At 38.5% G+C, this 12,398-nt stretch overlaps 1 protein-coding gene across 9 annotated transcripts in view; it reads right to left on the bottom strand.

Moving 5' to 3' along the window:
* Positions 1 to 12,398, bottom strand: part of ACACA (acetyl-CoA carboxylase alpha) — a 255,219-nt gene that overhangs the window by 191,155 nt on the left and 51,666 nt on the right. For 6 of the 9 annotated variants that reach the window (XR_013991990.1, XM_081029227.1, XM_081029226.1 and 3 more), the window contains 2 exons: positions 8,188 to 8,234; positions 4,957 to 5,209 (listed from right to left, as the gene is read on the bottom strand). Coding sequence is in view for 8 of the 9 variants with exons in the window: in XM_081029227.1 (XP_080885353.1) it covers positions 4,957 to 5,209; positions 8,188 to 8,234 (300 nt within the window). In the remaining variant the exon portion in view is untranslated. The remainder of the gene's footprint in view (positions 1 to 4,956; positions 5,210 to 8,187; positions 8,235 to 12,398) is intronic. The other 3 variants (XM_081029229.1, XM_081029230.1, XM_081029228.1) reach the window with 1 other exon arrangement.

Here is a 12,398-nt window from a genome sequence, read left to right as displayed (position 1 = left end):
GCTTTTCAAATCTAAATTTCCAAGTTTTAAGCTCTAATATGCAAAAGGCTTAAAGAAGTTTTGCTAGTCAAAAAATTTTACTTCGCAAAATGACTCCTCCATAATAACTAATATTATACCAGTATGGCACATTTTATTTTTCCAAAAGCTTTTGCAGCTATTATTTAATTTTACCTCCACCACTAGATTTGAATGAAATCACTGCAAACTAAGGAGTGAAAGTCTAAAAAGAAAAGAAAATCGTTGTTGCTTTCCTGGTCACACACAAACATACACAGCTAAAACTACACCGCTCTGTCCTTTGTGGCGTTTGATCAAATCACATCACTATTCTTGACCCCTTAACTTTGGTCTTGACCCAATGGGAACAGAAGTTAAAAACCACTCCTGGATTCTGTCAGAATCTCACCTCATCACCATTATGTTCTGTGGATAAAAATCTGTAGTCCAGCTCTATACGACTTTTTTCTAACCATGGGTTTTAGGAAATACCAAAAAGCACTTTTCTTTTTAGATCTGGAAGGAGGTAGAAATATAACCCACCTTCAAGGAGCAATTTCTGACTTAACTTATCACTCTCTCCTTCCAAAGCAGTAAATACCTATCTTAAACTCCAGTGACAGAAAATCTTAACGCTGTATTTATGTATATACAAACAATAGCAATTACAGATTGTTTTTAAATGAAGTCGTTAACCAAACATGCTTGCTAAACATAAAATGTTGGCCATTTGATATTTTGAGCATATATTTTAAGAAGTTTAAGAGAAAGTTAAGATGGAGTTTCAAATACTATAACTTCAGTTGTAGGATAAAAAAGGTTTAAAGAAATCAAACTACCTACCCTAAGAGATTCAACTGTGGGAGTAACCTGTTTCCAACTGGGCTTCAACCAGGAATTCGGCATACGACTGTTGATAGCATGGGGTGATCTGGATTTAGATCGCATTGTAAATATGCAGAACAATCTGACCTCAACTGGCATCCCACAAGGAGCAGAGAAAATGTCAATATCCATACAACTAGATGGCTCTATTACATGCCACCAAATCATACATTACTTATCAAAATTAAGATGCCCACATTCAGTCTTTAATGGTCTTCTCAAATGTTCAATTAAATATTAATAATGAGGTTCAGAACTATATGAACCTAGCTGATATCTGAACCCCTAGCCAATCATATCTAAAAGGCATAGTTGTCTACCATGAGGAATATACAATACATATTCCCACCGAGCTATAACTATGTCCTTAGGGTGTTATTTTCAAATGTTTGGGTGATAAAGCTTAGAAAGTGATTCATCTAGTCTTTCACTGGTACTCTATAGAAAATATGTGATGCAAGTCATTTCTGGAAAGTCTATTTTCTATTCCTGCCTACCCCAAATTCCCACTAGACTTCTTATTTAGCACCTAAAACCAAGCTCTAAACTTGGGAGGCCATTCTCATCCTATACTATGGCAGTCACTTCACTTGGTTTTAGATGACTTCCAGTTAATGTCTCTTAGGAATGGACCTGCCCCTTTAACCTATATGACCTATGAAGAATTAGACTCTTCATTCAGGAAGCTAATCCTAAAATCAACCAGTCTCTATTTAACTTTGGGTTCAGAGTGAAAAGGAGTACCTGAAACAATATCCTCAGTTTCGTAGATGAGAAAAATGAGTCCAACGAAGTACCATGAGTTGATGTGGTCACATACCTAATTGGTGGCAGATGTCAGAAGAAATCTGTCTAATACCAAATAAATTTGACTCAATTTAAATTACCCTCGAGGACAACATATTGACAAGTGACTTAAGAAACGGACCAATGGAGAACCTTTGTTCTATGTTGGAACATAAGCTAGCTGAGAAGCAAATGGGAACTGGCAGTGTCTCCTGCCCAGGCTGCCGATCACACTTCAATCCATGGCTCTTCCACAAACTATGGGTTTGAGTTTTACAACAGGATGACATGCAAACAAATGCTCAGCTGCACATACCACTGAACACAGTCTTTGCAATAAGAGCTATCAATTTGGGGAATGACTTAGCAACTACAAAATTGCCTTGTAACATCAACAACTGAGTGTCCTAGGGGCGGCCGGATGGCTCAGATGGTTGGAGGGCAAGCTCTGAACAACAGCGTTGCCAGTTCAATTCCCGCATGGGATGGTGGGTTACAGGGCTGAGCCCCCTGTAACTAAAGACTGAAAACGGCGACTGGACTTGGAGCTGAGCTGCGCCCTCCACAGCCAGACTGAAGGACAACGATTTGGAGCTGATGGGCCCTGGAGAAACACACTGTTCCCCAATATTCACCAATAAAATGTATTTAAAAAAAACAAACAAAAGCAAACAACAACTGAGTGTCCTATAATGGTATTTATCTTATCAGTGTCCCTTTCACAATTTCCCAATCCAACAAATGTATATTCTGTTTCACATAGTCTCTTATTACACAAATTTCTCCAGGCGCTGTGTGGCTTTAAGGATTTAGATTTAACTCTCAACAGGAGCACTATGACATTTTGAGAACAATTCTTGGTGGTGTGGGATTATCCAGTACATTGCGGAAGGTTTAGAATCATTGGTCCTCTTGTCTTCTCAACACAAGCAGTCCCACTCACAACTCCCACACGTTTACAAGTGATCACAGCAGGGGAAGATATCACCACCAATATCAGACTTCAGGTCAACCATTAAGTGAACTATAAAGTAATAAAAAATGTTTATGTAAAAATAAAGACCTGATCCCTTTTGCCTGTCACTAAATACTGCCCTCTATTCCTCTTTATAGCCCAGAGATTAGATACATAGTCATGCTCTGCATTTAAGAACAGAGATACATTCTGAGAGATGCAGCCTTAGACGATTTCATCATTGTGCGAACATCATACAGTGCTCTTACACAAACCTAGCTGGTATAGCCTCCTACACACCTAGGTAGATGGTATCGCCCATTGCTCTTAGAGGAGGAAAAATAATTTTCCCTCTAGCCTTCCAGACTCTTGGCTGAGACACCCCTGTAAAAGACAGATTAATAGGAGGAAAACAAACAAAAATTTAATAACATGTATACTTCCTACATACATGGGAGATGCCTAGGAAAACTGCCTAACTCGCCAAAGTGACCGAAGCCACCACATTAAATACTGTCTTCAACTGAAGACAAAAGAAGATGCTAGGGGGAGTCAGTTATGAGAAGTTACCAGAAAAAGCACAGTAAACAAGGGTAAGGTTGTTATGCAGATTTAGGTCTAAGAATTTCTAGAGATGAGGTTGTACCTTTCTTCCCCATACAGGGAGAAAGACACTCTTACAAATATAAATGTCTTTTACAAATGGTAACTACGTGGTTTTCAGAGTTTCTCCCATGTCTGCTATTTCTTAAAATTAACTACCCTAAAATAATCCTTATGTCAAATAGATATATTTTTGGGGTGACAAATTATGTTCCCCCACAGATACTGGCTACAAACCTGTACGGCATGTTACTGTGCTAAATGCTATAGGCAAATGTAACACAATGGTAAATATTTGTGTGAGTTGATGCACTGCGTCACGAGGCGATAGGAATCTTTCAGCTCCATTATAATCTTACCTGCGGTCTGCCATTATGTGGCACATGACTGCAATACTTTGTTCATTAACTGCTTAAAACCAATTTTGTCTGAACTAGTTATATAATTAAGACACTTGTATGGTCAGGGAAGTAGAGTGGAAAAGTTACTGAAACAGAATCGGAGTATCAGACTTCGAATTCCAGCTTTCAGGCTATTCATCCTTAGGTAGGTTATTTCCCCTCTCTAGGCCTCGGTTTTCTCATCTATTTAAATAAAAGGAATTAGGCTAAATTATCTCTCTGGTTCATTGCAGTTCTAGGAATCTGTGATGTAAAACATAATTAACTTGTTTAACTCTTTTCTTTTGACCTCTAAACAGCTAAATGGGACTCACTGAGACTCACGACCTCATCTTTCAGAAGAAAGGACCCCAAACGCCAGGGATAACCATAAGGCAGGATAGTCACATTCAGCCAAACCCAGTATGAGATTTTACTACAGAGTCTGTATCTTGAGTATAGAAACAGGAGCTGAATTTTTATGATCCATTAACAATAGAAGCACCAAGATAATAACAGCAGGAATAGCCGCCCTAACTTATATTTATCTAGGCTAGACCTATAATCTGAACCCTGGCTGTTTATTAGAATCATCTGGATAGTTTTTTAAAAAGCTCTGAGCCGAGCCAATATCAAATGAATCAGAATCTGTGGTGATGGAGCTAATTTCTTAAGGCTCGCTAAGTAATTCTGATGTTCAGTGAAAATCAAGAGCCACTAATCCAGAACTGTTAATTCAAGAAATGTAAAGCAAATGACCAAAGGTCAGTATATCACACACTGGTTTTGTAATCAAGCGTCAACAAATAAGAATAATTCAATGTTACTATTTACTGATATTCTCAATTACATATAGAGAATTGCGTTTCTAGAGAAAAAGGAGAGAGCTCTATACAACCCCTTGTTCCCACTATAGCTCTTTATTAAAGACTAGCCTGGTCAGAAATACAATATAACTTCCTGACATGATGAGCAGTTCAAAGAAAGATCACTACAAATTTGTCCACCCCTGCAAAAGTCCTATCAATCATCAAGATAGTTACAACAATGGTAGTCAAAGTAGTAGGAAGACTGAAATTCCTCAACCTAGGTCTCAGTAAAAGACCTAGTATGTAGAACCAACCAGAAAAAGTTGAGTTGAGAGGAACATTTAGGAAAAGACACTTGCAAAACCTACACTCCAGACAAAATACATCACTTTCCACTTCCTCATCAAAGCTTTAAGACCTGCAACATAGGAAAAGGTGAAGCAATCTTGGCTAAAATTATTCTTGCTCTTTTCAGAACAAAATCAGTGAAACCAATAGGACAGATTAAATAAATAACACATTGAACTCTCTCTCTTACCTCACGTGTAAGGCCAAGCCATCCTGTAGGCTAGAGATGCCCAAATCAGAGAGCGTATCTGAGCTGACAGAAGCTGGTGACAGAGAGCCCTCCTTCTCCTCCAATAGGTCCAGCTTCACCAGGTTGCCGAGCTCATCCTCTGAGTTATCTTCACACACAGAACCAATTATGAATCGGGAGTGCTGGTTCAGCTCCAGAGGTTTGGCCAAGGGGGATGGTTCATCCATTATTCCTTCAAAATGAGCTCTCAGAGCTATGGAGAAAATGAAAAGTGAGAAAAGCAGATTAAGGATAATAACCTATATCTGAGAATAGCCACAAGTTATACCTAATATGCCACAGCTTACACTTGGAAGCAGGCAGAGTTTGAGAATTACTTTCCTGGGCTATTCTATTTCAGGGCCTTTGTTTTCTACAAGGGAGGAAAATCCACTAGTGCTAACTCTGTCTAAAAAATTAAAACCAATTTCCTTTTCCTGAAAGAAATCTCTCTCAAAAAACTATCAGCCATTCCCAACCTCTTTATCAATTTGGTGATGTCCAAGAGATAATTATGATCGATGGAGAACCTTTCCATAGGTGAAAGCTGCTTGTTTTGATATTATAATTTTGGTTGTTAGTACGGGGGACAATGCAGGGTAACCCTATGGGAAGAGTGTTGTTTGTTTGAAACTTGGTGTTCAGAGTAAACTAAATAACTGTCATCTGGTTCCAAACACTACACTGTGAGAGGCTATCAATTTTATGTAAGTACATTTATGTATAAATATATACATAAAATGTTTATATATGTAAATATTTATATATGTAAATATATAAAACATGAATATACTATATGTATATGTGTGTATATACATGCACGGGCACACACATACTCACACAGTTTACTCTAAAGCAAATTCCAGATGGATGTTTTTTAATTTCAAAAAATCTTTACTTATCTCATCAGTTTTTTCTTAACTTACATCTGTCAAAAATTCACCCAAAAAATGTCTACTTTTGGCTCTAATGTACTGACAGTGGTAGGGAAGAATTGAACCTACTATCAAATTAAAATCTATAATTAAAACAATGTAGGTGTCATCTCAATTAAGTACAAGTTTTCCAGATATGAATTAGATATTGCCAATCACTAGCAAACTAATTTACAAGGACCATAACATAGTTTAAAGCCCATAACAATAAAAACCAAAACTAAATGAAACAATATTGTCATTCCAAAATCTTACTTTAAAAACTTCAAAAGTACACACCAACTTAGTATTAATATTAAACAGCTTGTAGCTTAAACAACAATATTAATTCAGAGAGTAATTATTCCCAATTCTGATTCCGAGGTGCTATAACACACAGTATATCAAGATAGTAAGAAATTTATTGTTAATAAATTGTATATGCTGAAAACCACTTTGAGGCATGAAAGTAGGTAGAAAGCAATGTTCTTTGACATGAAAAACAAAACATCAAGATTTAAAAATGTTTAGGAATCACCACTGAACGTGTTAAAATTATACATGTACCATTATTTCTGTGTAATCTGAATCAGAGCTTATTCATTTATAAGACAGAACAGTTTTTGTTACGCTAGAACAGTGACTCTCAACGTGTGGTTTCCAGACCAGGAGCAATATCACCTGGGAATCTGTTAAAAGTACACATTCTTGGGCCCTACCACAGAGAGCCTAACTGTATGAGAACCTACAGGTTAGAGCCCAGTAATCTATAGTTTAACAGATTCTAAAGTTGGAGAATCACTGTGCTAGAATAAAATAGTAATGACAAAGTGCCAGGAATGCTAAAAAATACCTACTATAGACGTTTCCTAAAAGTGAGTTGGACATTACTTAAGCTAACTTTTATTTTAAAAACTAGAATCAAATATAAAAGTATCATGCAATAGGAAAATGTTGACATCTAAATCTACTATATATTTCTCCCTTGAAATATTAGGTTTCTTTAAAAAAATTATTTCGGGGCCAGCCCGGTGGCTCAGGTGGTTGGAGCACCGTGCTCCTAACACCAACATTGCCAGTTCGATTCCCACATGGGCCAGTGAGCTGCGCCCTGTACAGCTAAGATTGTGAACAACAGCTCTCCCTGGAGCTGGGCTGCCGTGAGTGGCCATGTGCTGCCATGAGCGGCCGGTGGCCAGTGTGAGTGGCTGGGAGCTAACGTGAGCAGCCAGCAGTTGGCAAGAGCTGCTGTGAGCTGCTCAGCCAGAGAGAGCGCAAGGCTCATAATACTAGCATGGGCCAGGGAGCTGTGTCCTACACAACTAGACTGAGAAACAACAGCTTGAACCGAAGTGGGGGAGAGGTGGAAAAAGAGGGGGGAAATTTATTTTATATGTCACCAAATTTTATAAAGAGGTTAATTTCCAGAACCTTAAAAGAAAACCAAATCATTTAAAAAGAGAAAAGAAGGAAGGAAGGAAAAAAGGGAGAGACAGAGGAGGGGGAGGGGAAAGTTCTAAGAGATTGACCACTCTGAACGCCAGAAGGTACAGCAGCAAAAAGGCTACTTCTTTCACATTTTACAGAAGTGAATAATCAAGTTTAAAAATAATAGATCCAAAAAAAATTCCATTTCCACTAACAGAAAATAATCGCTGCCTTCTTCACAAGAGAAATAAGTAAGGCTCTCAGGGGCAGATTCTAGCTTATACGTAGTCTGACTGACATTAGGTGACTACACTAAAAAATAAAATTCATGTGAAAGGAGTATTTCTCTGATTGCATAGAAGAAGAAAAAGAAAGCATTAACTAATAAATGAAAGGCCCCAGAAGGTCAACCTCAAATTTTTCCTTCCTAGCTAAGAGGCACATGAAGGCAGCCTTCCCTAAAGGGTTGCAAAGATTGGAAGCAGCTTAGTGTCAACAGCTCAAGAGTCTGTTCACCAACCAGCAACTCTACTGAATGGTATTTCCAGGCACAAGCCTGCAAACCACAAGAAAAGAGAGGTCATCTATGGAAAATCACTGAACAGCTGTCCAGACACTCTAGAAGCTACTTCACAGCTCGTCCCACTTCCATTGATTCTAGTCCTGAATTAATGAGAAAAGGTGGCGGAATACTACCACTGTCAGACTTGTTCACGCAAATGATTCCCCCTAAATCTACCTATATTCTTTTGTGGAAGGTAACTTTAAACATAAAAGCCTAATATTTTAGCACATGAACATAAAATTTTTATCACACTGAAAACATAAAGGAGCAATATCTGTAACTGACCTCTTATAATTCTTACTGTCTGAGCAGATATCCACTTCCAAAAAGAACTAAAGAGAAAAAGAGAGAGAGATTTGAAGTGTTTTTTTTTTAAAGAAACCCTAATTTTATTAATAACTGCTTTGTTCAGCATAATACAAAACTAATAAAACCCATAAAGTATCATTTTCTGGTCAAATCTATTATTTAGAAGCATAAAGTTTAGTTGGTTATTACTTGTTCAAATCTGTAAATCAAAAGCATTACATATTCAGACTTTATTATTCATGAAAGTATTAAACAATAATCCAAGCTTACTATTTCACAATGTGCCTTTTCCAATTGTATACTTGAATGAACACATTCCCACACTATGATTTCCAATATTTCATCAAAAAGGAGGCACTGTGGAGAAGAGAATCACTATATTCTCTACAACTCATGAGGCTCTGATTATGTCTCCAAATGGTTATATCCACCCAGAAAGCCAGGGAGAGGACAAATCTCCCATCAGATTATGTCCCTGAACTCTAAGGGACGAAGGATTCTAGCTACTTCCCAAATCCTGGGTTTCCATCGAGGCCCAACAATTTAAAGGCACCCGGGATAAAAATCCTCAACTTTGACTATGCATGCATATAACAATAAGCTGTGCAGCTTTTTAAACTCCATCCAGATCTACTGAATCAGAATCGCTGCTGGAAACCCAGAGATCTGAATATTAAGTTCCACAGTTGACTGACACAGTTCCACTGGTCTGAGATGGAGAAGAAAACAGAAAGAAGTAACACAGGTAGGGAAATCCAGAACTTCTAAGAGAGGACCCTGAATGACAAGTGACAGGATTGGGGACAGTGCAGGTATGTTAACTGGGGAATTAGGATTTACCCAATTATGTAGTCTGAGCTAGTATTATTCCCTACAATTGTGGTAGGGAAGGGGGTGAGAAAACGAAGGAAAAAGTAAGTACAGTTGTTGACCTTTGATCGACACGGGTTTGAACTGCTCGGGTCCACTTATATATAGCAGATTTTTTTCAATGAACACTGTAAATGTATTTTCTCTTCCTCATAATTTTCTTAATAATATTTCTTCTCTAGCTTAATTTATTGTAAGAATACAGTATAGAATACATATAACATGAAAATATGTGTTAATTGACTGTGTCATCGGTAAGGCTTCGGGTGAACACTAGGCTATTAGTTAAGTTTTGGGGAAGTCAAAAGTTATATGTGAATTTTCGACTGCATGCAGTAAGGTGGGGGTTGGCTCCCCAAACCCTACACTGTTCAAGGGTAAACTGTAATTTGGATCAGATGTAACCAAAGGTACATTGAAGCTGGAGTCAAAGCCTAGGACCCAAGATCAAACTCTGGCTCTGTCAAGTAATGGCAGTGCAAACTTGAAAAAGTCTCTATCTTCCTTATCTGTAGAGATGAAAAGAAGATCATACGTACCTAATGAGTCTGCTGTTGAGGACTCAGAATATATGAAAGGCTTTTGTAAACCATGATGCACTAGACCAGTGTTTTTCAAACTATGGGTTACCACCAAACAGAATGGTAGAAATCAATTTAGGGGTTCCAACCAACATTTAAAAAATGAAGTAGAATAACAAATGTTATGGGTGCAACATACTTGCAAAAGGATAAACGTTGTTTTGTAAATTTTTTAATCAGTGATATATACCAGGGGTGTCAAAAAAATGTATATCTATTTTAAGAGATATTAACACTTTGGTCAACATTGCTCAAGCAGTAGTTTGCCATAATCAGAAGTGTCTGGCCACTGATGGTAACCACTCTGAGCATCTCTTGTGATTGCAGAAGTCAAACGTGACTTGTATTCATCTTTTGTTATCGGTATATATTAATACAGTTTTTTCCTTTCTTAAAATGTGTATACATTTTTCTGGCACACTCTGTATGTCATGACATCAACATCTTATTGTGAGTTGTGTCAAAAAGTCTTAAAGCCACCATTAATCCTCACTCTCCTGCTCCCTCTTATACTCCCCCTAGAGAGCAAGCACAGTGAGTTAAGTACCTAAACCAATGGTTCTTAAAACTTTCTTAGGTCAAGACACAACTAGAAATATGATCAAAGCTATGGACCCTTTCCTGACAAAAATTCACCGTCACACAAAAGTTGGTTTGCATACAAGTTTGGGATCCCTAAAGGCTTGCCATGAATTAGTTAAGACCTCTCTGGAGTTGACCTCTGCAGAAGGCCCTTATGGCTGCTGTCTTATTATCTCTAAAACTAGGCTTCTCCCCAGATACAGTTGTAAGATATTCTGTTTATCCAAGTAAAATTTTTCTTCATGATATCAAATTTATGGCAATGTCAAATTTTCTTTTATTTAAAAAATATATATGGGGTGGCCGGATGGCTCAGTTGGTTAGAGGGCGAGCTCTAAACAAGGCTGCCGGTTCCATTCCCACATGGGCCAGTGAGCTGCGCCCTCCACAACTAGATTGAAGACAATGAGCTGCCACCCCCGACTGGATGGCTCAGCTGGTTAGAACGTGAGCTCTCAACCACAAGGTTGCCGGTTCAATTCCCACATGGGATAGTGGGTTGCGCTCCCTGCAACTAGATTGAAAACAGCGACGGGGTTAGGAACTGAGCTGGCACCCTCCACAAGTAGACTGAAGGACAACTGCCTGAAGAAACACATTGTCCCCCAATATTCCCCAATAAAATTTGTTTAAATATATATATATGTTCTTGAACTTTTATTTGGGGACTCCTAAAAATATTTGCAGAAGGCTCCCAAACTGTACTCGATGTTCCTGAAAATGAGGTAAAAGCTAATTATAGCTAATGCACTTATTTAAGAGTCAGTATACATTTCATTCAGAGATATTTCTCTAAATAAAACAGATTTTACCAAGCTTAGTTAATATGTTCTCCTTTAACTCAAATGACACTATTTTCCAAGCAATCCTAATAAAAGGCAGTGATTAGTTTTCATAGCCACCAATAAAAGTATCTGAGCTAACATCCTAGCCTTTTAAGCCATAGTAACTTAATTTCATTTTTTCAAAAAAAAAATTCTTGAATTTTTCATTTTTGTCATTTTATTGATGACCTTTAAATGGATTCTGGTATTCAATATCCACAAGAGAGTTGTTTTTTTGTGTGTTTTTTTTAAAAGATTTTATTGGGGAAGGGGAACAGGACTTTATTGGGGAACAGTGTGTACTTTCAGGACTTTCTTCCAAGTCAAGTTGTTATCCTTTCAATCTTAGTTGTGGAGGGTGCCATTCAGTTTCAAGTTGTTGTCCTTTCAGTCTTTATTTGTGGAGTGCGCAGCTCAGCTCCAGATCCGGTTGCCGTTATTAGTTGCAGGGGGCACAGCCCAACATCCCTTGCAGGACTTGAGGAATCGAACTGGCAACCTTGTGGTTGAGAGCCTGCGCTCCAACCAAGCCATCCGGGAGGCAGCTCAGCTCAAGGTGCCATGTTCAATCTTAGTTGCAGGGGGCAGAGCCCACCATCCCTTGTGGGACTTGAGGAGTTGAACCAGCAACCTTGTGGATGAGAGCCCACTGGCCCATGTAGGAATTGAACCAGCAGCCTTCGGAGTTAGGAGCATGGAGCTCCCACTGCCTGAGCCACCGGGCCGGCGCTTGTTTTGTTTTTTAATATTTTATTGGGGAATAGTGTGTTTCTCCAGATTCTATCAGCTACAATTCATTGTCCCTCAATCTACTTGGGGAGGGTACAGCTCAGCTCCAAGTCTAGTCACTGTTTTCAATCTCAGTCGCAGGGGGTGTAGGCCACCATCCCATGTGGGAATTGAACCGGCAACCTTGTTGTTGAGAGCCGGCGCTCTAACCAACTGAGCCATTGGCCGCCCCAAGAGTTTTTCTTTTTAAGCCACACTTTATTTCCTGAAAGTTCTAAATTTTAAAATAACAAGCATTTGTGTTCCAAATGGTGAGATGGATATGTATTCAAAGATACATAAGAGTTGGTCCCTGGCTAAATGGCTATAGATGCCTAAATAAACAATTACAGTAGTATAATAATTGCTAGGTGTGGAAACACAAATGATATGTACTTTATCCAAATTTAGAGGAGGTAATGGCAAGGACAGGGATCAAGGAAGACTTCCTGCAGTGAGATGACATTAGCAATGAAATACTGGAGAGATAAACGAGGAGGGAGAGGAAGGAGCGTTCCATGTAAAAGGAGCCACTGGATAAAGACCTAGAAGGTAGAATATG

This window comes from Rhinolophus hipposideros (assembly GCF_964194185.1).
Source record: "Rhinolophus hipposideros genome assembly, chromosome: 20".
NCBI classification, from domain to species: Eukaryota; Metazoa; Chordata; class Mammalia; order Chiroptera; family Rhinolophidae; genus Rhinolophus; species Rhinolophus hipposideros.
The sequence above is the reverse complement of the archived record's forward strand: the minus strand, read 5'-3'. Positions and strand labels throughout refer to the sequence as shown.